Genomic DNA, 27,751 nt, shown 5'->3' with positions numbered 1-27,751 from the left:
GATTATAATTAAATTTACGCTCCGCATAATTCAGATGCAAATGAGTAATATGGGGCCTACAAAACTGGATAGTATCAATGTAACATCCCTTTGCTAATGACGAGTGGTGGAATTTGGTAACAATGGAGAAATCCCAAACAGCAGATGCAGAATCATTCAACATACCATCTCAAATCTCTTAACACACAGAATAGTTATGAAAGCCAATGCATGTCTTGAAGGGAAAGCTCTTCTCTCCCTATAGATAACTGCAGAAGAGAAAAATTCAAAGGATTGCAAATTTAGTTCAAAAACTGCTGAAGGCCACAGAGAACATGGAAGACAAGTGAAAAATCAGGAAAGTGCTAGTGGGAAATCATTACACTGGGATGCTTGACACATGCAGAATTTCTCAGAACAAGGAACAAACAGCGTCTCATTTCTGTTATACCTGACGCCAGCAGAAAAAGGGAGTCACAGCCTCTCTTTTCTCCTCTTCTGCTCTTGCTGTCATGAAAACATTCCTTCCCCCCTGCACCCCAGAACACAGCTGTAGCTTTCATCCACCTCACCCAACCCTGTTGGTATCATTCTTCCAAACTTGGAAGCTGTGCTTTTCTACTAGCCTATTTAGCCTCCCAGCCCTTACATCGGTGTCTCAGGCGCATGGACTTTCATATCTCTGGTATAAGCACTTTCGGAGAAGAGACTAGATTACATTTGCCTTTATGTAAGCAGACACAATTCTGACCTTTTAACTAAGTCTCACCCTGTGATTCAATTGATGGTGCTCTGATTCCGAATCAGCACTGAACCGAAAGGTCCCAGCGTGGTGTTAGGGACGGTTCAGAGATGTATAATGTAGATCCGGCTCATTAGCGTCCATGGCATTTTTTGTTAAGAGATGGGATGTTAACTACAACGTCCTAAACAAATTCCAACTAACGTAATAACATTCTGGCTACTGAAATTCCCAATGAGGTTTCAACTCAACATAAGCATGCCTCAATTCCTGCCCTCACTACCATGTAGTGTTGCTCTGAGGTATTAAATTTCACTCCAGGAGTGAATGTATTTCAGTGATGGATGAAGTAATCCCTGTATAGAGTTTGCATAGCTGCAAAGTTTACAGAGCACTTTGGGAATCCCTTGGGAATCTGAGATGCTTATCACAGCGAGCTCTGCTAACAGCTGTTGTAGAAGGCTCCAAGGATAGCTAACCCTGAATATTTTTGTTATCGTTTTCCAGCTGAACTCACACTCCCCATATCCATCCTGCTGATTCCGCCTTCCTTCCTCTCTTCTGTGCACATCTTTGATTAGGACGATCTTCTGCTTGTCCCTTGTGTTGCTTCAGTCTCCTGCACCTCAGTCTCCTCTACTCTAAATCAAAGGTGGGCACTTGGGAGGGGAGAGGTGTGGTTATTCTTTACATAATGAGGTCTTCCCAGACATGGAGTTCCATAATCCTGTGCTATTGTGCAATACAAGGGTATTTCTTTTCTAGTGCAGGAGAAGAGTTGTGTAATGTACATGGAGCTGCGACTCTTTAGTTCCCAAGAATCATCACACTGAAGGTGTGAAACAAACACACACACACACACACACACACACACAGAGGTCCTCCCTTCAGTATCCTAGATTTCCAAGAGCAAGAATCATTTAAACTAGGGGTTATTTTTAAAAAAAGGGTTTTATTCTGCACTCCCATGAATTCTTCCAGATGGAGTCAATGGAATTGAGTATCATGGACAAAGTGCTGCTCACCGTTAATGGAGCCAAATGCTGGAACAGATCGGCTGGAGTTTTAGATAAAATCATACTGGTGGAGCGAAGAAGAAGAGGGAGAATGACTGTGACGGGGCAGTTACCTCTCACTGGCTGGCAAAGGATTAATAGCAGCCCTTGGAGCGGCTGTGCAGAACTCAGCCAATCAAGGCCAGGCTGAGTCCTATAAGGAGGGCTGCAGGGCAGAGAGGAGCTCAGTCTCTCCCTGGAACTTGAGGGAGAAGGACTGGCTGCCTGTAGAGAGACGTACCTGGGACAGAGCAGTGCTGGGCAGGGTCAGGGGAGCAAGCGGAGCTCCAGCCTGACTGGCTCCCAGACTGTGGCCTTGATACATGGGCTGAGTAGGTGCTGGGGCTACTGGGAAGTGGCCCAGGGAAAGCAGGTATTGACAGAAGGGAAGGAGAGGCAGTGAGCAGCTGCCAGCTATAGGGTCCCTGGGTCAGGGCCCAGAGTAGCAGGTGGGGCTGGCCCCCACCTTTGTCCCACCGGCCACGGAAGAAAGTGGCCAGCCAAAGGACTGCAGTTTGCCCCTGAATGAGGGGCTGGACTAGGGGCTGCAGTTTGCCACTGTGGCGAAAGGCCAGGAGAAGGAGTGCCGGTTCCCCCGGAAGGGGGGAGACAACGGAATTGGGGCACAGCTGAAGAGGAGGCCACAGTCCAGGAGTCCTCACAAACAGTGAAGACGGTGAAGAAGCAGCGACGTAGAGTGAGACACCACCAGAGGGGGGCGCCCTGCTGATGGACAGAGCTAATTCCCGGAGCAACCAGCAGGAGGCGCCATGATGGTGAGCACAATCTCTTACAATGACACACACAGAAGTTCTCTGTACACAAGATCTGTAAATAACTGCTAGTAGACTTGCCCAGCTAAGTTACGCAATGATGTAGCACAGTAAATTTGTACATAAAGAAAAATTAACACTAAAGGCCATGCTATATGCTGGCCTGCTCATACACATGAGTAATCTCTGCAACAATCCTGTAACTCTAATCCACAGCCCTGCACATTTGTCCTCTTCCTCTGAAGCACGGAGTGGGAATCCCCCACTAAGACGCAAAGGACAGTCCCATATAATCAATTTCCTGCGATAAGGGGGGCAAGCCTCAGCAGCCCTTTGCCTTTACTATCTTCTTCTATCCTATTCCCTTTCCATGGCACATCAAAGCACTCATTTTAATTTTCCATAATTGCATATGTTCTGACGTATCTAGAGAAAACTATACCTATATAATAATATTGAGTTGTCTGTTTCTATATGCAGTAAGCTACTTCTACAGCTCTACTCAGATTTGGATGAGTGAGATGTTATTCTAATGTTAATAACATAATAATGAATAATACTCAGTCTTTATTTAACAGGTTTCATCTGTAGAGGTCAAAGGGCTTTGCATATATTGGTATTCCAATTTTATGAATGGGTAAACTGAAATATATGGGGAGTCAAAGGGACGGGGAAGCCATTGCAGACCTTGTATATCTAGATTCCATGTCTAGTGCCCTATTCTCTGGAGCCATGCTGCCACCATCATCAGGAAAACTAGATTGTTAAAGAAATAGAACTAAGATGAGTTTTTAATGAAAAATAAAATTAAAGGAATACTATCAAGTAGGTTAGGACCAAGACTATTAAAAGCTTTTACCATATCTAGTATTTATAGAAACCTTTTCATTCTTGTTAGCTTTTTTAGAGAATCCTGGATAGTTAGAGATGGAAAACATCTGCTACTTCATCCCTTCCCAAAATATTTTGATTTAGATATTTTCCTGTAGCGTTTGCAACACAAACATTGCACTATTGTGTCAGTGCCTTTGAAATAGCAGGGAAAAGGGATTTGAAATAGTAAAGAAATTAAAGTTAACAGACTAAGTCACTGAACAAAATAATGTGTGCAAACTTGAACACTACACATGAAAGTTCTAAACCAAAGTAGTTGGAAATAATATAATCCATATATTTTCTTCCAGTGCAACAGGACAGGATGGTGAGGTTGGTGAGGTGAGGACCTCACCATCATCTGGAGATCTCATACTGCATTTTCATCTTTTGGGTATTCTGATCTTTTCTCTGGCTATGCATGTGTCAGTAAATATTGACTAAATACTCCAAGTATTTTGGCTGATGTACATTATCAACAATTACCTCCAAAAGTGTACAATGGGCTGAAAACAAGGGACATCTGCTGGACTTTATTAGTGCTTTTTGTCATGCTGCTCTCTCCATTTTATTTATTTGTACTAAGGTTCTGAAACCAAAAGTCAAACAATGGCTTAATAGAAATTGTTAAGAAATCATGTAATTGGATGCATATTTTAATTAGCCATAAAAATTTACAAACATGCCATACCGAGAAGTAATAGATAAGGAAAAGGTGAATTATGGTTTGTATTGTTTGCAGCTGTTTAATAAGAAAGATTTATTAAAAGAAAACCACATGTACTAATGCCTTAGATGACTTCAGAAAATTTCACTTAATCATAATACTGTAAATAAGGAAGTTATACAGCAGTATTTAAAAATATCTGAAAATGTTTCAGGCACCCCACTGATCTGAATTAGGCAGCTGTGTAATCACTGGGGCTGCAACTTTAATGAAAATTCCAACAGGAAATGTAGACTTGATTATATGTATTAAAACAGGAAAGATCAGAAAGCTGCAGCCACACAGGAGAGGGTTTTTTGTTTTACTTATTATTTTAGTATATACATCCAAAACAACCTTAGTAATAATACAGAACTTACATCTGTTTGTCTGCAGCTTCCAGTGCTTCTGGTTACTGTGTCCTGATCTTCCTGTCTTGATACATGTAATTAGGCACAGCATTTTCAAGAAATAATTAGTGATTAAATCAGGTTTTACATTGGATCAAGTGACTGCAAACTGTTTTATATTCCACTGCAGTTTTCCTTTACCATATTTTAGGGCATGATACATATATACTTGATTAGCTAATGTTTATACAGTGCTTTGAAGAAGTAAAGTACTACATAAGGGATAAGTATTACTATCAGAGAGGACAAAGACAACATGGGCATGAAGAAAGAACTAAGCTCCGAGCTCAGAAGCAGAATAACATCTTGTTTTCAGAAAGGTATTGGAATATCTGAGAAAAATATGTCAACAACTTCAAGCACCTAAACATTAAGAAAGCAGGAGGTGTAAAACATGGGAAACTGCAAAAGCACTTAAGTGACATAACAGTTGCTGATACCAGTGTGAGAACAGTGATAAGAAGTGAGGGTCAAGGAAAAAGTTCTGCCTGTGAAGAAAACAAACCCACACCGGACACAGAAGCATACGGCACTGTCACTATTATTTGCTTAAGGCACCTTGAAAGAAAGTGAAAAGTTTGAGAACAACATTTTAAGATGTGATTAAACAGAAATGAACACTTTTGAATAAATCTTTATATACAGCAGAAGGGAGACAAGCTCTGAAGGGCTAAAGAAAGATCATTTCCTACTGTTAATCAGTAGTGAAGGGAGCAGGTCTCTCACCACAAAATTTCTTGGTAAGGTGTGTTTTACTGGTTATTATCATTTATGATTTATATCACTGTAGCAATGTACTACGATGAAAATTATCCGACTGGAGAGGAAAGCTTGGGAAGGTATTTTGTTGTCAAGAGAATAAACATCCAGAGCATGCATCGAAAGGTGTGCAGACTGGGAAGAGAGACAGGATGAGCTGGATTCTGCCCATAATCCCAGTCAGGCAGTACCCAAATCCTGGCACCGTGACCAACATAGGCATCTCATCCAAACTCAATTAAAGGAATTTAGAGGGAAACAAAGAAAGCAGTAGCTAAATCAACCAAAAATAAAGAGCAACAGAAGCAGCATGTAGTGGGACGCGAGAAAGAGCATTCCTTCATTTGAGAGAAATACGGCATATAGACATTGCTCCAGAGAGACACTAGTGTACAATAAAAAGCAAATAATGGACAAAGAGTACTGAACAGAATGATTGAAAAGAAAGGCCAGGGTTTTTCTGCTTCTTTTAAGTGCATATCTGTAACTGGATAACTAAATTACATGATTTCTTTACAAGTTCAATTAAACAGTTAATTGATGCCGATGCCCTTTAGCACCTGGCATTTAAAATTAAGTAAATAACAGACAGATGTACACACAGTACCCAGCAATAGGTTATGGAATCTGTCATTGGAAGTTTTTGAGAGCAGGTTAGAAAAACATTTGTCAGGGACGGGTCTAGATAATACTTAGTCCTGCCTTGAGTGCAGAGGCCTGGACTAGAAGATCTCTCAAGGTCCTTTCCAGTTCTATGATTCTATGAATAATTTAGCACAATGTGGGTTCCCCCCATTTCAGCCTATCTACAAGCTTTTGAGGATAATTGTCTTTCACCCTCCTCCCTGCCCATCATCACATAATGTCATTTGATAACTGTGCATTTCCTCTTGGAGGTGCTGAAGAGAATGTACTTCTTTAATATCTTTTGAATATATCTATATACTTTGAATTCTGAATGGAAGGAGTAGCCCTGCCAAGTCCAACCAACCGCAAAAGGGATACTCAGTTCCCTAGAAACTCGCTCAGATAGGCTGGACTGTGTTATTTCCCCTAACTACTCTATTGCCCTCCATTATTGGAAAAGGAAACTCTCTCTTCAGAGGCAGTAACAACTATGCAAAACAAACTGCAATTGTTGTGGGACAATGAGGTTCGAAGTTCCCTCTGCTCACAAGCCTGGAATACCATTTCCACAGTACTCTCCAGGAGGCAGAGGTCAGGAGTAAGAGTCCCTTCCAAAGTAAGACCTGATCCTATATTTGGGCTCAGGGGTCAATGATGCTTCCAGTTTGAGCCAGCAGAAACGGCAGGAATGTCAAGATCATTCCCAGTACCAGATTCCAACATGTGGTTAACCCCTGCCAGGCTATTCTTCATAACTGCATCACTGACTTAAATTCACCTGCACTAACCCAAGTGTCCGAGGCTTTATTGTTCCCTGAGGCAGCTGGGTAATGGAAGGCCGGAAGGACTTGTTTCCCAAACATTAGTGACACGTTCTCTTCCACTCTGCAAGCAAGGAAAGGGTAGTGTGGAGAACCTTACCTATCTCCCCAAGGATGTTGTGACGCTTTAATTAACATCTGGAAAGTACTTTGAGACCCTCGGAGGGAAGGTGCTATAGAAGCGCAAAATATCGTCATTATTATGCTTGCTACGGACAGTGCTGGCATTCAAGCCACAGCCTTCACAACAGATGGTGAAGTCACTAGCACGGCTGGCTGCGGTTATAATTTCTCCCATCACAGACTCTCCTTGTTAGAGCAAATAGGCTGCACCTCTTGATTTCTGAAGGGCAAAACAGATTCTGAACTGACAGGACTCCGCTGCACTGGCCAGCGCTGCTGACACACACAAACCAGCCAGCACTTCAACCACCAGAAAGTAAGTCATCCGAGGGACTCTCTAATTAGAAAAAGCCTCAACTTCATTGCAATACTTCTTCAGCTTGTCACAGAAACCCTTCCCTTGCATTCTGAACATTAAAGGGAAACAACAAAGAATTATCCAGATTCTGTTAAGTGTCAAACATTCCAATTTTAAACCATGCACACAGCAGGGGGAGAATTTTTATAAGCCTTCAGTGCAAGTGTATAGATTTCTAAACACTTTTCTCCTACTCTTTGCTAACTGTTCATTTGTCCTACCATTAAGAAACACCTATGCTTACAATAATAAAGGGGGCAGCTGCTGATATAGTTATAATGCTGCAGGGACTGGTACATGGATGGGTCTCAATTTTTAACAAATATGGAGTTAAAGAGCTGGGACTCTTGGCCATCTATCTAGCCAAAGTGTAGTCAAGATACTGTAGTTACCATTTTGAATTCATTTCCAGCTACTGCACAAGTTCTCTGCATTTAGCTTAGAATGTCGCCAGCTGGAACCAAACCTTGGGACCTGGCAAACTTTCGGTCTGACTGAAAACTCTAACGAGATTCATGGAAAGAGTTTTTGTCAGTCCCAACTTAGCACTGCCCCAAATCCAATGATCTATTTTCGGGGTGTGGAAAGGGAAGGATCCTAAAGCAGAAAACAGTGGCTTAGGATGAAGGTGTGGAAGAATTGCCAATCTAGGAGCACCACAGATACCCGAGCCCATGCTTTGGGGAGCTAACAAACCCCTATGGCATATGCCCCATGTCTTGGGGAGGTGATAGAACTTGATTCGCCTGTCAAGGGAAACAACCCCATCCACCACAGGTTTCTGGCTAAAATGAACTCCAAGGATGAAGCCACCTTGGCATACCCCTATTATGTGGGAGAAGACCTAGTGAACACTACTGCTGGTTTAAGATACACTTTCCAAACCCTGCTCTGCTAAAGTTTGCTCTTCTAAAAAAAAAAATTTCAAATTCTCTCTCATTTTATTATAGTCGAAGATAACAATACAACGAAGTCTAATAAGGGAATTACACATCATCAACATTATCAACCTATTCAAAGTGCCTATGCTGATTCTTTTAGATCTGTCAGCTGCCTTTGATGCCACTAGTCATGAAGTTTTGATGTCACATCTGCAGTCTCTAGCAAGGATGGATGAAGTCGCTCGAGTGCCTCTGATCCTTTCTTTATGGAGGTCTCTAGTCTATATTATTTAAGTTCTTATACTGTGTACCCATCATGGTTTTATCTGATCATCGAACAGGGTAAGATTGGGCAGTTACCAGCCCAGGGAACCTGCTATACTTGGTATTGCAGGGATGCATTTAGCCACTCCCTTTATTCAATATGTGTATGAGGCTATTAAGAGAATCAGTGAGGGGATATTCTGCAGTCAGCTGCTGTTATTCCGCAGGCTTATTTCATCCAGCTCTGTGCTTCCATTATGTCCAACCAGACTTGTGCAGTGGAACGAATGACCAATTGCCTATATGGGTCTGGGTGGGTTGAGGCTAGCAAACTGAGGTTCAGTCCAGACAGCATTGAGGTGATGTGGAGAAGCTGCGGGGGGGGGGAGGGCAGCTAGAGGAGTTGGTGAAGACTGTATCAGCATTTGCTGACTAAGGGAGCGCATGCATCATATCAGGAGGGTTTGGTTTTGTCCTGGATGCTCAGATGGAAACTGTAGTCAAGAGCCTTTTTATCAATCAAACAGAGATGGGTGTGACTTTTGCTCTCTGAGCTGAACCTTGCCACAGCAAACCATACCTTTGTCACGTTGGGGTTAGACTACTCACTGTAATACAAGATGAGACCACATGGAAGCCAAAGCTAGCGCAGAATCAGCCACCCACTTATTAGGTTGTTGCAGACAGAGAGCTCATAACAGAAGTGCTCTAGACTTTGCACTGGTTGCCAATACATTTCCAGGGGGAATTCATGGTGCTGGCTTTCATTTAAAGGTCTTGCGATGGTTTTAAACCTCTGTCTCTGAGGGCTTGTCTACACTTACAGCTGCGCCGCTGTAGCGCTTAGCAAAGAAACTACCTATGCCAATGGGAGAGTTTCTCCTTTTGGCGTAGCTACCTCCCCTCCCTGAGCGGCAGCAACTGTGTCAACGGGAGAAGCCCTTCCATCAACATAGCGCTGTCTACACCGGGAGTTTGGCTGGCATAACTGTGTTGCTCAGGGGTGTGGATTTTCCACAACCCCGAGTGATGTAGCGATACTGCCATAAGTTTGTAGCACAGACCCGTGTAGAGATTGCCTTCTTTCCCATTTGAGGCTGCTATCAGCAGTGGCACTTGACTGGAGCACACCCTCAGTTTAAAAGAGACGAGGATGCTGTCTGGATGTTCTCCAGGAAGGGTCCATAACTTTGGAACTAACTTCCCCTCCCACTGCTCCTCTAGAGTCCTCATTTGTTAACCTTCTGGACTAGCTGCTAAGTCCATCTTGGCATTAGCAGTGGAGGGAGGGTAGATCTGAATATATTAAGTGAAGAACATGCATTTTATCTCAGCACCAGATTCAAAAGGCTATGAATTTATACAGCATCATGGTACTGATGATAGTGGCATGGATAAGATGGCACAGTAATTATAATCTTCTATTTACATACACTGATTACTTTCCAAATAGATTTTCTTTTAAACTAAAATTCCACCTGTTTGTTCTCAGCCCAGAAGAGGTTTGATCTGGAAAGTCTTAACAAACTCTGCTTTATCATTTTTCAGTGGTCTGAATTATTATTCATTATTAGGAAGAAAAGTGCATCCATCAGTCAAACTTTTCAGACATATTCTTTTGTAATCTAATTCAAAGTCTAAAAAAGTCTTCAGACGTGTCACTTGAATAGTTTTCAGTGAGTATAGGGAACAAGCACATATATATCAGCACACTAGCATGTAGAGATAATCATAGCTGTATACTGAGTGTTTACCTGAATATTGGTGAACCAGTATACACAGCAAGGATTGAATCCATAGACTGATGGATTTCTTAATGGTGCAAGTGTGTTTGTGTGACCTGGCAATTAAAGAAAGTTTATTCCTTTAAAAAAAGAGGAGGGGATTAAGGGCCTGATTTAAAGCCTATTGACATAAATGGGAGAAATGGCCATTGATTTCAGTGGGGTTTTGATCAGGCCCTGCCTGCCTGCTTAATGCAACATTAAGGGTGAGATTGTCTGTGTCTTGTTTATATTATTCTTTATTTTTAAACAGAACTAGAAACTCTTAAGCTTGCCTCAAAGTCTCAGTCCAGTTTCAAAGTAAGGATATTCAAAGTTATATTTTCTATGACTGTAGGGTGACCAGATGTCTGGTTTTCAACTGGAACACCTGGACAAAAAGGGACCCTGGTGGCTCTGGTCAGCACCGCCGACCGGTCCGTTAAAAAGTCTGGTCGGCAGTGCTGCAGAGCTACGGCAGGCTAGTCCCTACCTGTCCTGGCTCTGTGCTGTCCCCCGAAACTGCCAGCAGGTCCGGCTCCTAGGCGGGGGAGCCACAGGGCTCCACGTGCTGCCCCCGTCCTGAGCACCGGCTCTGCACTCCCATTGTCCGGAAACCGCAGCCAATGGGAACTGCGGAGTAGGTGCCTGTGGGCGAGAGCAGTGCGCAGAGCTGCCTGCCACGCCTCCACCCAGAAGCCAGACATGCTGGCTGTTTCCGGGGTGCAGCGCAGACTCAGGACAGGCAGGAAGCCCGCCTTAGCCCCCCTGCTGTGTGCTGACTGGGAGCCACCCGAGGTAAACCCGCGCCCCAACCCCGCACCCCTGCTGCCCCCTCCTACACCCCAAACTCCTCATCCCTGGCCCCACCCCAGAGCCTGCACCCCCAGATGGCGCCCTCACCCCCACCTCCTGCCCCAGCCCAGTGAGGGTGGGGGAGAGCAAGCCACTGAGGGAGGGGGAATATAGTGAGCAGGGGGCAGGGCCTCGGGGAAGGGGCAGGGCTAGGATGTTTGGTTTTGTGCAATTAGAAAGTTGGCAACCCTAAATGATGGCTGTAGGGGTTGGCTGACACTGCATGTGTTTTAAGGCACATTAAGTTCAAAATAAATAAAGTAATTGAAAATGCTACATTTGCATATGAGGGACAACCTAATTGCTGTGGGAATCATAGCTTTGAATCTCCTGACTTTTGTGTGATTAAAATATGAATTTAAGTGTTGAATTTATGGTGTTTCTCTCATTTAATATGGAAATCAGTCTCTAGTACCTCATAGCTCAAAGAATGTGTTACTCGGTTTACTTGATTAAGCTGGGAATTGTTGGTCCTGCTGTCACCATGTTTACACTTTAGTGACAAGTTTGCACATCACATTCACCTAATGCAGTGTCATCAATTTACTTGTCAAAAATAAACTTCTTATATACAGCCGCTCCTCTAGAATACTGAGCCCAGCTATATTTCACTTCATGTGCAGCCCCTGAAGCATGGGAGCAAGAATTTTAAAATGTTGGGCGTACAAATGAAAACTATCTTTCCCTGAGGAAATGGCTTCACAGACAGGCAGGCACAGCAAACCCAGCAGACAGCGAGCCCATATGGCTTGTTTTCCTTTGGGTTATGTAGTTTATTTGAACCTCAATCCCCTTTACGATTTTGGAGCAAGAAGAACTGCTCTTTTTTCCCCATCTCCACTCATCTGGAATTACAGGCTTGTTGATTTCCTCAACTGCGTGAATGTAGCCAGATCTCGGCTCCCAAACACGAATGCTGACTTGGAAATTGAAATTCAGGATTCTGGAGACAAAAAGTGAATTGAGCAAGTTTTTCTGCTGTGCAGGAGCACCACCATCTTGGATTTAGTTAATTTGTATAAATTCAATAAACCAAGTATTTTCCCTTTCCTATCTGTCTTCCCTCACTCGCTCTAATAAAATCTGAATAACCGCAGCCCAAGAAACCATTCCCTCATTGACAGTATGAGTCTCAGCGCATATTTCTGTAACTTTGACACCCATAGCAAGCTCTAATAGATTTCCACCTCTCTGGGCTGTTCACGAGCTTTGATTTCAAGGAGAAACAATACAATGACAATGCGCAGAGCAAAGATCAAAGACTCTCCCCTGCTGGAGCATTCTGCCACATTGGCAGGCTGGTTTTTCTAATGTCAGTGAATTTGTGTAGGCCCGAATTTGAGACATCAGCACAAGCCTTTCTTCTCATTCCTGCTGATGAATGAAAGAGCATTTTCAATTGTGTACAACCAGAGGCCTTATGGCACATCATTCCTAATCAAAGGCTGTTCTGTGATGTAAACTGCTTTAACAGGCAGTTTATATTACATGCCACAGGATCCGAAGGGCAGTTTGAGAGCACAATGAATTTCTGTTTCTTAAGGGGATCTGCAGGGCTGCAAAGAAGAATCCAGCAGAAGCATCCAGACATTTAACAATGACACCAAGATGGGAGCTGTACAATCAGCATATTTGGATCTGGTTTCAAACACACACAACGCAAAGCTCTTAAGCAAATAGAACTGCCAAGTTACTGAAGCCTACAGGCTAAGCGTATTGACACCTGACATCTTGTATGTGGATTATAAAGAAACCATCACCAGAGACAGACATACAAGAACCATGGACATCCTGGGTCCTGTCCACAATATAGCAGATTGAATCTGGTACCAGATATGGAGGGGAGGGAGGAATTTGAACATGAGGAAAGGGACCATTTGATCCCTTCCTTGCTCAATGACTTCTCTCCCCATCTCTTTGGCATTACTTCCTCCAGTGATGGAGAGACTGATGAGGATATTCCTGGAGCCTGAAAGGATACTTTTGACAGCAAGGAATGGGGCTTACTTTTTCCCCCTACACATTTTTCTCAGCTACGGCTGGTCTGGGAGGAAGGAATCACAATCAGTCCTGGCTTGGGAGCCTCCACAGAGCAGAGATGTAAAAATGCAGAGTTTTTATCACTGTGTCTCTTCTACATCAACACATGTAGCAAAGTGTAAGTCAGAAACTGGCTTATCCCAATGTATGCTTCTCCAGGAATATCCACCCAATGTCCTTTGACTTACGTGGTCCCAGAAGCCAGAATAGTTCCTTCTACCCCTGCCCCCAAGCCAAGGCAAACATCAAACCTTCCCTTTCAGAGACAAAAACAAGGCTACGTCATATAAGTCTACTGTGATTAAAATGGTATCTACACAGAGAATGAGTGACTATTTCACCCACGTTCCTGAAAGATTGATGGATGTTTGCTAAGGTCTCCGTTCTGAGGTTTCATCTAGATCAACAGCAAGGGATTCAGGGTCCTGTCTATGGAACTCTTTCCCTGCCCATCACAGTCCCTTGGTAAATGGCTCAAGGTCTTATTATTTGGGTCGCTTTATCTGCACCTATTTTATATTTCTTTTTTCATCACCTTTCCTTTTGGGACTAGTTTGCTGTCTTTTTTTCTTGGCAACGTGGCTGTTTTTCTCTGGGCCAACAGCTCCACTTTTATTTTAATTATTGTTTTTAACATTTATACAGTGCCCAGAGAGATGTTGACAGGTGCTTTTAAAACATATTAAGTAGATAAAATAGAAACACACTGGATATAGGGTGAGGGATCTCTAGGGCTCTATAAACACAGCACGGCATGTCCCCTCCCCCCCACAGACGAGCAAAAGGACTGCTAGCTTTTTAAAAATCCACACATGAACCCTACTGAAGAGAAGGGGAAGGAAGAAAACGTGCAGCTCCTCTGCTCGCCATGGAAGGCTAAGTGCACTCCATGGGGTAACCTTTGATTGATGCCAAGTATTACAGATTCAGTGGATACAAAAGGACTAAGTTACAGGATTTATTACAAACCTCTGACTCCCCAGACAGCTGTTGGATTTTTAAAGTCCCTTCAGTGTCTTACTAGAGCCTCACATCATTCATACAGTTCCAACAACTTGCAAGACTGAGGCATCCCCTGGGATTTCTTCAGTCTGTGGCTACCATTGGATTGCCTAGGTTCCAGTTCTTCAATGCACACAGACTAAGCAAGGCTCTGGAGCGCAATGGATCTTTCATTCTTCCATTGACCTGTGCTGTGCTGCCATAGAATGGGTGCATTGTTTCCACTGAAGAGGTAGATGTATTTCAGTGGTGGGTGACTTCACCCCTGTGCTGTCTTTAAAGAGCTTTGGCATCCATGTGGAGGAGAGGAGTTATATCCCGGAAAGGTAATGTATTCTTTATCTTGCAAGGTTTCCATAAGTATGTCTGGCTTTTACCCCCTTCTGAGTAGCATGCTTCCATACACATCTGGGGATATGGCTCTTATAAGCACATGCCATAATTTCAGTGTCCCAGCAAAAGAAGAGCAGAGCATGTGCAGTTAAAAGGACATATAGCTGCTGGTCCTCGGAACGCACAAGGCACTCAAAGAGTTGAGGTTTCATTGTGTAAGATGTTTTCCCTATTTCTGGGCTGTCCAATTTCATTCTAACACAGGAGTTCTCAAACTTCAGTGAAGCGCGCCCCCCTTCTGACAATAAAAATTACTACATGACCCCAAGAGGGGGGACCAAAGCCTGAGCCCGAGAACCACTGATCTGGAGGCAGGAGAAGAAGCTGAAGCCCAAGGGTTTCAGCCTCAGGCAGGGGGCCCGTAACCTGAGTCCCAACACGCAGGGCTGAAATCCTCAAGCTTCAGCCTCGGGGGGTGGGACTCGGGCTTTGGGCCTGCACCCCAGCAAGTCCAAGCCAGCCCTGGCAACCCTATTAAAATGGAGTCCTGACCCATAGTTTGAGAACCACTGTTATAACATATTATCATTCAGTATAATGTGAAGGGCAATTACAGGCAATGTATAGATACCAACTATAACCTAGTCAATACTGAAATGCAGGAACCACGTCAGGCAAATGAAGGTACACACAGCAATACCAACTAGCCATATATAGCCCTGGGTTGGAATGATGGAACAGGGTTACGAGAGGGAGGGAAATCAGGATGATTTTTCTCTCATGAACAGTCCATTATCGGCTCATTCACACCAACATGGGAGCTATGTAGCTTGAAATGGAGAAATTAACACCACAAGAAGTAATATAACACTTAGCTCTGGTATAGCACTTTCAAAAGTCCTATACCACAGCTAAGATCTACAGTTGATCTTAAAGCACTATACAGAGGACAACAGCATCATTGCCCCCATTTTACAGATGGGGAGACTCAGGCACAGAGAGGCAATGTGATTTGTCCATAAGAACAGCAATACCGGGTCAGACCAAAGGTCCATCTAGCCCAGTATCCTGTCAACCAACAGTGGCCAATGCCAGGTGCCCTAGGGGGAGTGGACCTAACAGGCAATGATCAAGTGATCTCTCTCCTGCCATCCATCTCCATCCTCTGACAAACAGAGGCTAGGGACAGCATTCCTTACCCATCCTGGCTAATAGCCATTAATGGACTTAACCACCATGAATTTATCCAGTTCTCTTTTAATCGCTGTTATAGTCCTAGCTTTCACAACCTCCTCAGGTAAGGAGTTCCACAAGTTGACTGTGCGCTGCGTGAAGAAGAACTTCCTTGTATTTGTTTTAAACCTGCTGCCTATTAATTTCATTTGGTGACCCCTAGTTCTTGTATTATGGGAATAAGTAAATAACTTTTCCTTATCCACTTTCTCCACATCACTCATGATTTTATATACCTCTATCATATCCCCCTTAGTCTCCTCTTTTCCAAGCTGAAGAGTCCTAGCCTCTTTAATCTCTCCTCATATGGTCCAAGGTCATCCAGCAGGCCAGTAGCACAACCAGGTCTCCTGAGTCCCAGTCCAGTACTCTATCCATTAGGCAACACTGCCTTCCAATAATTCTAACAATAGTCTGCCTTTCTATAGAATCTTTCATCTGGGGTTCTCCAAATGCTTTGGACATTAAAGCGCCGCATCATGTCTGTGAGGCAGATAAGGGCTCGGGATCATTTTCCCCGATACTGAAACGCAGCCACCTCTGCAGTGGAAGAAAGCAGTGGATTATCAGCGTACAGCAGCACTACAAACAGCTTAAGACAGAAAGTGACAAAATGCTTCTATAAACTGCAGGGGGATTTAGGGTAAGCAGATTTTGGTTGGAATTTGGCCAGGACACCGAGGTTAACAACCTACTCTTGCAAAAAGTGACACGACATCTTAAGTGACAGCAAGTGGCCTGGACTTTGATGTTAGGTCTCATTAGAAAGAAGGCACCTGCAACAGTACCACGCTCCCTATCATCAGAATGGGGAATTGGCTGGCTACCGACTCAGAGGGAAGAGTGCCACCTACTGAGGCACCAACATCACTTCCTGAAGCACTCACCTGGCCCAACCTTGTTTAGCTAGCAAGATCTGAGGAAAAAACAGCACAGCGTGATATGGATGTAGGCAAAAGAAACTAAAGCACAGAAAAATCCGCTATCTGCTGTCAGACAGATTCTGTTTTTAATTTACAGGTGCAGGCCCTCTAATGTAAACAGGTAGCAGGAAACATGGGGACCAACAGTGGGCAGACAGTTGCAACTTTGAAATGCCACCTGCTCCCTTTCTGGCCTCCTTTGCAGTCAGACACATTCATCACCAGCGCAGGAATGCTGGACAGTGATAAATTTTGCCATCCCTGGCTTGTCACTTCAACAAAATTAGATTATTTTAATATTAATTCATTACCCAATTTAATTCCAATTAATAATCTCCGTTACAAGGCCCTGCCTTGGCAGTGATGATGGGGAAAGCCTCTGCTATGCAGCAGATACAGCATGGAACATGAAAAGGAGTGGGAAGGAATTTAGGAAACAGAGAAGGTAAAAGGATTGGAGTTTACTCCAAGTCTGGGCACTGCTTCCCTTCCCCCACCTTCTCAAAGCTATTATGGTTTGCACTCCTGTTTCTGGGACAGCAAAATTAGAGCTCCCCAAATGGCAGCTTGACCTTGGTCCACACTCCACTGTTAGACAATCCAGATCCGAGAAGGCACCAAGAGAGAAACAAACCACCCATAAAGTTATAGCCCATTCCAATAATGGGGCTGCCACAGCTCTGCCCCATTAATACTACATAGTCCTGTGTCCCATTTTTATACTGCAGGATAGAGGACAATAAGTGGTTATAGGTCATACTGTCCAAAATTCTCCTTTGCAATAGCCATCTTATCCATTTTAATAGAGACTGTTATGGCATAAATGAGAGAAAAGGACCACTGAACTCCATGGCAAGTTGCCAACCTGTGCTGCAGCCTCCAGTGGTTATGCTCAAAGAGATTTAAAGTCCAATATAACCTTGATTTTTAATAGAGTCACATTTAATGAGCTTTAGCGTCCACCATAATAATTTCCTTATTACCTCTCCAGGAATTGGAACCATGGTCAGAGAAAATGTGCTGCATTCCAGCCCAAAGAGGAAATTTAATAATAGCCAACACATTATTATCAAAACCATCAACATCATTGTCCTTAATGTCTTTTTGGTTGCTGTAATTATAATCCTTCAAACCTTAAGCATAATTGCAGATCAGACAAGCTTGCTGAACATAGCAAAGACGATTGGCTAAAGGCCACCCATAGTTCTCATCTCTGACAGTGACCCATTCAGTGTATATTGGTACTGCCAAAGGACAAGACTTGGCAGAATGTGACAATCAAAGTTTATATTTACCTACCTGCCAAGCACTAGAATGCAAAGTTATACATGGCCCCTCATGGTCTTTTTGACCCTGACCTACACAGCCGCTTTTTTTCCTGTAGGAGGAGAAATCAGTCCGAGGTTTTCCCCTATTCAACTCCACTAATGCAGTTCAGCCCTGACCTGGAGGGTTTGTCCACTAGCAAAGTTTAGAGTGCTGAACTTGCCCATCTCCTTGCACAGGTAGATACAACAACTGTCCCCAAAAGTGATGCAAATATTCAGTTCATGACATTTTGCATGGAAACATTGGCTCCCTGTGGCTTCAGTGAAAATCAGCCCCTTACTGTTCACCATAAGCTCCAGTAACACGAATGACAGTCAATGTGAACAAAGAGAGTTTCCCCAGCAAGCCATTCAGTTGCATCTGTATACAAGCTACACTGGAAGGCAAATGGCAGACTGTTGCACCACCATTTCCTGTAGGCGTTGTTCTTATGATTTCATCCCCATGAAAAGAGAAAGAGGAGGATCTCTCATTCCCCACCTGGGGAAAACCTGGGCTTGGTTTTTTTGGTGACATATTCATCTATGTTTTCTAAGCATCCCTAGGACAGCGAGAAACAGGCGTAACTAGCCCTTTCAGTGCTAAAGTGATGTAACAGTATCATGCATGTCTTCAAATAGTGCTCCACCTGTATAGCCCAACATACCTGGGCACATCTCAATATTAACATTCTTTTCAATGGCAACAAGAATACGCCACTGAAAACAAGCATGGTTCTGCAGCAAAATAAAGGCGTTAAACTGATTACTGCATTGTTGTCAGCAGTGTCTCTACATGAGAATGATTCACACATGGTCATGAAACATGAGAAAAGGGGGCTCTTCTTTTTCTCCTTTATACAAACCAATAGCACGTCGGTTCCCTCTGATCACGCAGTGCGTCCAGGGGTCCCCCTCGGTGCATTGCTCTAGCTATTTTTTCTATTTTGTTTACCTGAATACTTCCCTATGCACTGAGACACAACTGGAGGCTGCATGGGTCCCTTCTGTGACTGTGATAAACCATCGCTAGAGACTGCAGCCAAAAGCATATCTGACCCCAGCTAGACACCGCAACTGACGGTCTCTCTTCCATACAAGTCAGCAAACAAAAGTCAGAATGACGTAGCAGAGGGCTCGGGAGAGAAGTAACACAAACACACTAGACATGACAAGCTGAAAATAAACTGAAACCCAGAGAGCTGTTTGTTTTACTGTCAGAATCAAAGAAAGAATAGAAAACAACTTAAAAATGTATCCCCTGTGAGCTAGAGACAAACTTGGTAGCATTCTGGCACAGAGACGCCTGACGAACAGCTACAAGCAAACTGAGGGACGGGATGCAGAATAAAAATGAACAGCAAATCACAGGGGGCATATACGAGAAATATACCCCCCGCCAGAGGAAATGGTCTAATTACTCTATATTATACCTCAGAGATTCATTCAGCAGTGGCAGAGCCAAATATTATGGCCTCACCTCTGCATCCTCTCTGCCGCTGATGGTAACAATACCCTCTGGGTTTGGGGAGCAGTGACACCCACATATCGATCTGCAGCATTAGACATACTACTGCAGCATTAGACATACTAGACTATGCAGAAGCAGAAAGGGAGACAGGCACTAAACAGCCAAGCTTATTGTAATTTAAACAGTAAAATTCAGATTTGAATTGCAGTGCAAACACCATCCCTGAGAATTCCCTCTCTCTCTGGGACCCTTACACTGGAAATGCCTTGGAATGGGAACCGTCCTCCTTAAATGTTCGGAAAGCACCTAGCACTTAGTGGGTGCTACCATAAATAGATAAACAACTGTGCGGATGGACTGAGTCTGTACCTGAAACCTCAGTAACCTCTTAACCCTCCCTCCCCACAGAGAAGCAGTCAATGCCATACCTCACTCCGACGCCTAGATTTTCTGTGTAATTATTTGTACTTATTTAGTGCCATAATCCACCGAGATGTTGGGATAAAGCCAATAATGAAATACTATCATTTGAGCTAATGGAAAAACTAGCAGGCTACTTTCAGAATACTTCAGTGCCACAACAATAAGAGCCACTTCCATCGGGGATTTCTTTACACCAAGGCTGAGAAGGCTCACGGGTCACAAATTTCCTACATATGCAGCCTTAGAGAAAAGCACCGTTTTCTGGGCCACACACCTTAAAGAGCATCATTCCCTGCAGGCACCAGCCTTACGTGCACTGCCAGCATCACAACACATTAGCTCCCCACAGCCCTTCCTTCCGTTGTGTAGATTGATTTATTTTTCTCTTCAGCTATAGCAAGGAAGTTTTGAGGGCAAGTACATATGGGTCTGAGTTTCAATAGTTAGATCTCTTGGGTTCTGCAGTGTGAATCAACTCTGCCCAGTCACTTCTCAGGGCTTTAGGTGACAAGTCAGACTTTGCTAATTTTGTTACCTTGATTTACAGAGGTTTTTGACTGTGTACGGGAGGGTGCTGAACCTCACAGCTACTGTATTATAAGGTCTCAGTCCTGTATTTGAATGGAAGAAAGACTGTACCTCAGCAGGATCTGAGTGAAGTGTAGATGTACTCTATTTTCATGGAGTAGTGAATTTCGCTGTGATTAATGGGGCACATATATACTGATAAACAATATTTGTTTGTTTTAAACCAGGTCAGAAAAGATTTCAGCCACTTATTTCTCCACAGCTGAATTATTTTCTGCTATCCACAAGACCTCCAGCGCTAAGCCCAGCCATGACAGGAGGGAGATATTTCCTTTCTGCCCTCTATCAGCACTCCCCAGCCAAGGTTACTTCATTTACTATATTATATATAGAAAGATAGATAGACACACGGCTAGAGGCGCAAAGTACCTGCAACTTCTTGGGGTGACTGCAAACTTCCAACCATCTCCAGATTCCCAGGGATGGAGCCTCCTCCTTCCAGGACCCTGACCAGCTCTCTCAGCCTCTCACACTCCTCCTGGAGCTGGTGCTGCTCCTCCTTTCGCTGCTGCTTGGCCAGGCTTGCTGGATTCATGCTGAAGTGAAGCACTTTGGTTTTACTGCGGTCATAGTCACCCTGCAAAATCCAAACATGGTATGCAAACTGTGTAACTGGTCCAAGTCCCCACACACTGCACAAGGAGGCAAAACCCAGCAGTGACACACATGGGACATTGTACACTTACAGAGCATTAATGTCACAATTCCAACAATGAAAACCAGTCAAAGAAGGCGCTGCTTTCCCTCAATAAAAACCTTTTAATTCAGGGGTTCTCAAACCGGGGGTCATGAGGTTATTGTGGGGGAGGGGCATCGCGAGCTCTCAGCCTCCACTCCAACTCCTGCTTCACCTCCAGCATGTATAATAGTGTTAAATATTTTTTTAAGTGTTTTAATTTATAAGGGGGGGGGTCACACACAGAGGTGTGCTGTGTGAAAGGGCTCACCTGTACAAAAGTTTGAGAACCACTGTTTCAACTGAACAGAACTTGCTCCTGGATGACACCTTCATTGTTAAGTTTAACTCCAGAAATGAAGTTTTATCGTTGCATTTTAAATCCCCTGATAGGAGGAGTTGATAATGAAGCCTTAAACTACAGGAGGACACATACTGCCAGCCTAATTTATTAGTACAAGTCTGTGATGTCCACAGGACTCCAGTGCTGGAGGCCTTAGTGAGTTGTATCAGTCTGTCCCAAGCAAGTAGAGACATTTCATTTTACACTTTTCTTGAAGGTGAATTAGATTTATAGCAGTTTAACCAGTGAGTCAAATCCTAAAATAATGGATTTATATCCCTTCAAAGTGAGAGGGCAACACTGATATTATACTTGTGGTTTCAAAGTCATGATCTTCACCTGGACTGCAGAAAGCTTTATAACTCTAAAATGAGCAAAACCTCTGCTCACCCTGGCTCTCATTGCATCCTGCTTAGCTGAAGTCCAGAAATGTGGACTGCATAAAAAGGTGTTTAATATGATAATATTTTACATTTCCATTACACCTGAGTTTCAAAAGTGAATTTACAAACAATAATTAATCTCAACCCAAGCATATGGTAGGTATTATCCCAACTTCATTTTTTATTTAGCACTAAAAATGTGCTATGTTTAAACATTTTACAGACAGGCAAACTGAGGGACAGGGAGGCTAAAGGACTTGAGCACTACCATACAATAGCTCACTGGCTAAGCCAGGCAGAGAACCCAGGGGTCCTGACTCTCAGGAACTTTGTCTCTCCACTAGAAACATTCCCTACAGATACTGTGATGCTTGCTATAGAGTCTGTTCCAGATTTCATTTGACACTGTTGTGCTGTAGGCTCGTCTGGTAAAACAATAGGAACTAAAGTGGCCAATGTCTGCATTTCTGAAAAGTAAAAACTCTTCTTCTATGGCCACGTTAACCAAAAAGACTGTTCAACCTACTAATCTTGTTGACCACTGACCCTGACCTGATATTGGAGGGTTTATAATTTTGGGTAAAATAATATGGAAGTTATCAAAGCTGTAACAAACAAGTACATGAACCAAAATATATATATTAACAATAGGCTTAACCATTAAATGTTGCGGGATTACAGTGAGGCCTTCTGGAATTTGGCAGTTGATATAAAATAGCATGAGTATTATTATGTGCTTGACCGAAGGTTATGGAATTATATGTGCTTGACCTAAGGTTATAAAATTTAACAATATGTCTCTTGTGATCGTTTAGTAATGCATTTGATAAGTAAAACACAAACAAAGAGGTAGCATCTTAGAGGCTTTTTGTAGTAAGAGCTAACTATTGATGTACCTAAATTATTGCAAAAGAGACTGACGCAAATACTTGGGTTAATTGTCGGAAATGTAATTATGGACAACCAGAACCCTACAACTGGTCTCCTAGAATACCAAATATGAATAAAGGGCTGATACTTGACTTGATTCAATATGGTCCTGGATGTATGTGGGTGGAATAGGGAAAGGTGTATAAAAGATTGTCAAACCCATCCTGAGGTGGGACACTGGGATGACGCCATGGGTTAATCACGGAGGAAGTCTGGCCCCACACTTCATCCTCTTGGGGGGTCTCTACTTACTTTTTTTCTTCCATTTTTGTTTCTGATGGTTTCCATAAGGTTTAAATATGCCCACTGTAAGATTAAGTCTGAACAATGCAAGGAACCACTTTCTGTACTTATCTTATTCTTATGCTTATGTTCATTGATTTTTCTACAATTTCAGTTACATTGGTCTGTATTAACTGAAGATCCTAAAGGTTGGGTGTGATATCCATCAATTTCATCTTATTAACTAACTCTACAGCCATCTGAATAATGTACAACCCGTTGCCTGACATTTTCCTGACACCACTTACCCCCTTGAATTCACACTACATCCTTGATCTCACAATCAGTCAGTAAGGAAAAAAAAAAAAAGGCAAATAAAAGACCAATTTCCCCCTCTTTCTTTTTAGAGCAGAATGTCAGCGAAGGAAACAGAACTTTAAGGGTTAAATATCTTACAGTTGATTTAGTGCCCTCTAGTGGCTCTCACTGTTACTCAGCTTCCCTGTTTTAGTAATATTCCCACGGAAAACATGTTGGTGACAGGGACTCTGCAGACAAAGTAAGAGGGTGTATAAGTGCCACATTCTGAACATCCATCCCAGGCAGGCCTGGTGTCCTGGAGCTCTTGGCAGGTATGCTCCTCGCTCTCTGAGGCTCCTTCCCCACACAAAAAGGACCAGCAGCTCAAAGCACTCTGCTCCCTGGCTCTGCTTTCCCTCTAGGAATTAGTTGCAACTTCCCTATTGAACGTTGGCTGCTAGGTTTTGTTCTGGCAGGGAAGGAGGGGGAGAGTATCTGTGTAAGTGGGTGTGCGTGACAGCAGGGGTGTTTGTGAGGCAAGGCGAGCCTGCTTGGGATTGGGTGTGAGAGCGGTATGCATGTGTGTGGGCGTACACTGTCACTGGCAGGCAGCTAGCTGGAATGCTGCTGTACTCTGAGCGCAGTACTGTAGTGCCCTACAGCTCCTCCGTGGCCCCCTGCTGGCTGTCTGATCTGTAACTAACATGCACTCCTCTCCCAGCACCACCCCCTGCAGCTGCTTCCTAAAGAGGATGAGAGGCAGCCAGTGCTGAGAACTGGCTGGGAAGCCTGTGATCATGTAGACAAAGAGTAAAGATTACTCAGAATTGGGGGGAGGAACAGACTGAGGAGCAGAAGTTTTCAAACAGATCAAAGTTGGGGAGGGGCGCACACTGGTGAGGATTAGGCTATTTCCTGCCTTCCCTCACCCTTGAAGAAGAAAATAGCCTTACAAACTCTACACCATGTGGCCATGACCCTCCAGGAGCTGGAATCCCAAACATCCCCCCTCCCGCCCCCCAGCTTATCAGGCAAGTTGTCCCTGGCAAACATACCACACATCAGTATCTATGAATGTGGGTTGTTCCCTAAGGCAGCGACCTACCCAAGATCATTTGAACCCAGGACTCTCCTTCCCCTCCCCTATTACACAGGCAGGCTAACTGGCAGGTCCTGAGTCAGGCAGTTTTCTCCCCAGTCTTCGCCCTCACTTTGCTTTCCAGGAAAGGCAAGAGGTTCAAAATCACAGTTAACCGCACTGGTTGCTGGTGAGAGGGCGCTGGTATCCCCAGACACACTCATCCCCATAAAAATGTTTACAAGATCCAAGGTGTGGCTCCCACTCTCTTCAATTAGGCTTTTATGCTGCATCCACCACTGCAGTATCTGAGCACCTTAACCTAGCTCCTCTCACACACTCGTGCTGGATACGAAAAAAACAGAGAATCCGGGAGATTACTGACACCTTCCCTGTCGAGACTACTTTGACCTGCTAGGCAGTAGTTTGTTTACTCCAATTTCTTTCTGTAATACAGTCTAGCTTTTCTAAGGCATTGCCACAAAACTTCTCTCTCTCCCAGCACAGTATATTCCCTCCCTTTATAACCCTTGCCAGACCATATTCTTAAATCAGCACTGGAACGCAATCTCAATCCTAGGGGCTCACCAGCTCTCCTGACATAGTTGGTGAATTCATCAGTCTGACATTACACTTCATTTACAGCTAGGCACACATTTAAAAACCTGCTGTGGTATGAAGACAGTATCTTACGGCCATGATAGAATCAATCTCATTTAATTTCTGGGAAAGATCACTATCGTATTTGCTCTATTCCTTCCAGCATCAGGATAGGGACACTGGCTTCCTCTTTATTCTATACAGTGCGGATCACTATTTTCCCCTAGGGCTAAAATATGTTTTATATAGTGGTAGCATCTAGAGGCACCAAGTGAGATGGGGTCCCATTGTGCTAGGAGCTGTACAGACTGCCCGTTCCCCAAATAGTTTACAATCTAAATAGACGAGACGACTAAGGGTGGGAGGAGAAAGAGGTACAGATAGCTGAGTTATCTTGCCCAAGATCAAACAGCAGGGCGGTGACAGAGCTGGAAACAGAGCCAGGTCTTCCGAATCCTAGTCCTCTTCCTGGCCACTGGACCACACTGCCTCTCATACAAAATATAATAATGTAAAGCACTCTGTAGAAGCTCATTTGGGAAATCTAGAATTTATTTACAATACCAGGGTTTCAGACAAATGGGGAAACCTTCCAATGCAAATTTTGCATAGTAGGGGACATCACAACATCAGATAACAGGGGTTCAGAGGTGTGTATACATTAATATTAGACCACAAAAATGGTACCATGACTCCTTTCATGTGAAGTTTTCTTCTAAATTTCAGAAGGCCAGAAATTATCTGGATTGGCTTTAGGTACAGACATGGTAGGCAGCGGCTAAGGATACCAGACTGCAAGGGAGCATCCAAATCCCAGCACCATTTGAAGGAACAATGGAGCCTGGAGCCCCATGCTGGTCAGGAGCAAGGGCCTGGAAAAAGGCAAGCAACATACTGGAATCCCAGCAGCTTGACAGAACGTGGTTTACTGATTTTCCCCCCCTGCAATATACTATCAAATATTGCTGACCCTGTTTTTCATTCTTTTGACTTTGAAGTAGGGGACACAAAATGTTGGAGGGTTGCATGTATAGCAAACCACACCTAATCTTAAGCAACGGGGAGAGGAAAAACAGTGGACTCTCAAGAAGAGACATAGAAGATGTACAATACGCAGGATTCTTTGAACAAGAGATGGGAATCCCGAGCAACTCAGGAGCCATCTGTTGTGGATGTTGCTTCTGTATTGAACCAAAGCAGAGTAAGAGGCATCTTTTTATTACATGTTTCAGTTTGATGTAAAACGTGTTCTGTGGTCTCCAGAGAACTGTGAAAAGCTTGTTCGGAGTTTGGATTGCTGGGATTAATGTGCAGAAGCAACTGGCTCGTCCCAGGCTGAGAGCATTTCTTATAGGGAAATGAGAGACTTGTTTTGGAGAGAGATCCTACGTGAGGCCTGCAGACAATCCTCTTGTTGGAAGAACAGAAAAACTATTAAGGATTCCTCAGTCCATTGGCATTTGTGTAGGTAGAAGGTCTGTTCTCCTCAATAGCACATTATTTTGTGACTCAAACCAGGTAGGTGTACTGAACATTTTGCTAATAAGTGCAATAAACTTGGTGAAGGGTACAATGCACTTAGTGCTAGGATCCCCAGCAGGCCACATTTCTTCTATCTCAGTTCCCTTCAGTGCCCTTGAAATTTGAGAGGCATAGGGATGAGAAAGTAACAAAGAATTAGACACAATAATGACCTTCACTGGATCTTCCTTCATGGAATAATGTTGAACTGGTAATTCAGATGTGACAGAAAGAAATGCAAAGACTGTCAATTTAGAGTGAAGTGATAAATGACTTGATTGATTGCCACCAGGTGTGGCTGAGACTTGAGCAGTACCATGAATTATTCATTCTTGGAAAGTAAGATGCTAACTAGTTGATTTGGTGCTTGAGGCAGTAAAACCATATCTGTAAAAATGGATCTATATCTTCTACCCATTTCTATGAATGGCTCAGCTCTGGTAGCCTCAATGATGCTCAGGCCTCTCCATAGAGATGAGTTGATGCCTCTTAAGTTCATATGTTCCACAACTCATAACATGTTGTTTTGATGTGCTGCCTTTAGCTTTCCAAACAGGTCTGCCTGGGAATTTAGTTGAGGGAAAGGGTGGACTCCCACAGAAATCTTCCCACTGAATGCTGAGCAACTACAATCACCATATCATCTCTGTCCTGATCCCACACAGACATCTTAAGTAACAGTCATGGAATGACCAGTGACAGGTTCTATCTTCTGAAATGCCATAGGGACACACAGCCACAGCATGGGTGAGCTACTCATGGGTGAGGTTCTGGCTTCCAATAATGGAAAACCTTAGCTTTACAAGTCCATTGATGAACTAACGATTGAGGGCAAGAATCCTTAAAATCTATTAAAAAAACCAGATATCCCTTCTATAGAAAGAGTGTGGATGAGAGAGAACGCCCAGTGATGCCATCTTGAACGTGTTTATACTTGAAGATGGTTCTGGCATTTCAGTGTGAGTGTTTGGAAGCAACAAACTCCTGACTCAGGTAGACCCTTCTCCTAAAGCCATAAAAGCTTCTCTCAAGATGATATCTACTCACAAATTATTGAGAGGGGTGTATGGGCGTGAATGAAGCACTTAAAAGAATGTGACTCATTTTTATATCAAAGCCTGAATGCCCAGCACATGCATTTAATCTTACAAGTATGCTGCAGATATTCAGAGTTCCTGAGAAGAGAGGTCTGCGAGCAAAGGAAGTGGTCTCAACTATTGCAAATTAGTCGGTCTGTTATTCATTAATGAAACTAAATTGCAGAAGGCTCAGACACTTCATCAAGATTCTGATTGGCTTGAAGCAACATCTGCCACAGCTATCAAGGATTTTTAACAACTGATTTTACACTGCCATGTACTGCAACTATGTTCCATTGCTGTGGAGAGA

General features: G+C 43.5%; 1 protein-coding gene across 3 annotated transcripts in view; it reads right to left on the bottom strand.

Moving 5' to 3' along the window:
- The window catches only part of MAD1L1 (mitotic arrest deficient 1 like 1), a 528,574-nt gene that overhangs the window by 148,208 nt on the left and 352,615 nt on the right, over positions 1 to 27,751 (bottom strand). For all 3 annotated transcript variants that reach the window (XM_034784297.1, XM_034784298.1, XM_034784299.1), the window contains one exon: positions 20,679 to 20,886. In XM_034784297.1, the coding sequence (XP_034640188.1) occupies positions 20,679 to 20,886 (208 nt within the window). The remainder of the gene's footprint in view (positions 1 to 20,678; positions 20,887 to 27,751) is intronic.

The sequence above is a fragment of the Trachemys scripta genome, chromosome 10, assembly GCF_013100865.1.
Source record: "Trachemys scripta elegans isolate TJP31775 chromosome 10, CAS_Tse_1.0, whole genome shotgun sequence".
Taxonomy (NCBI): domain Eukaryota; kingdom Metazoa; phylum Chordata; order Testudines; family Emydidae; genus Trachemys; species Trachemys scripta.
This window is presented reverse-complemented; position numbering and strand designations above follow the sequence as displayed.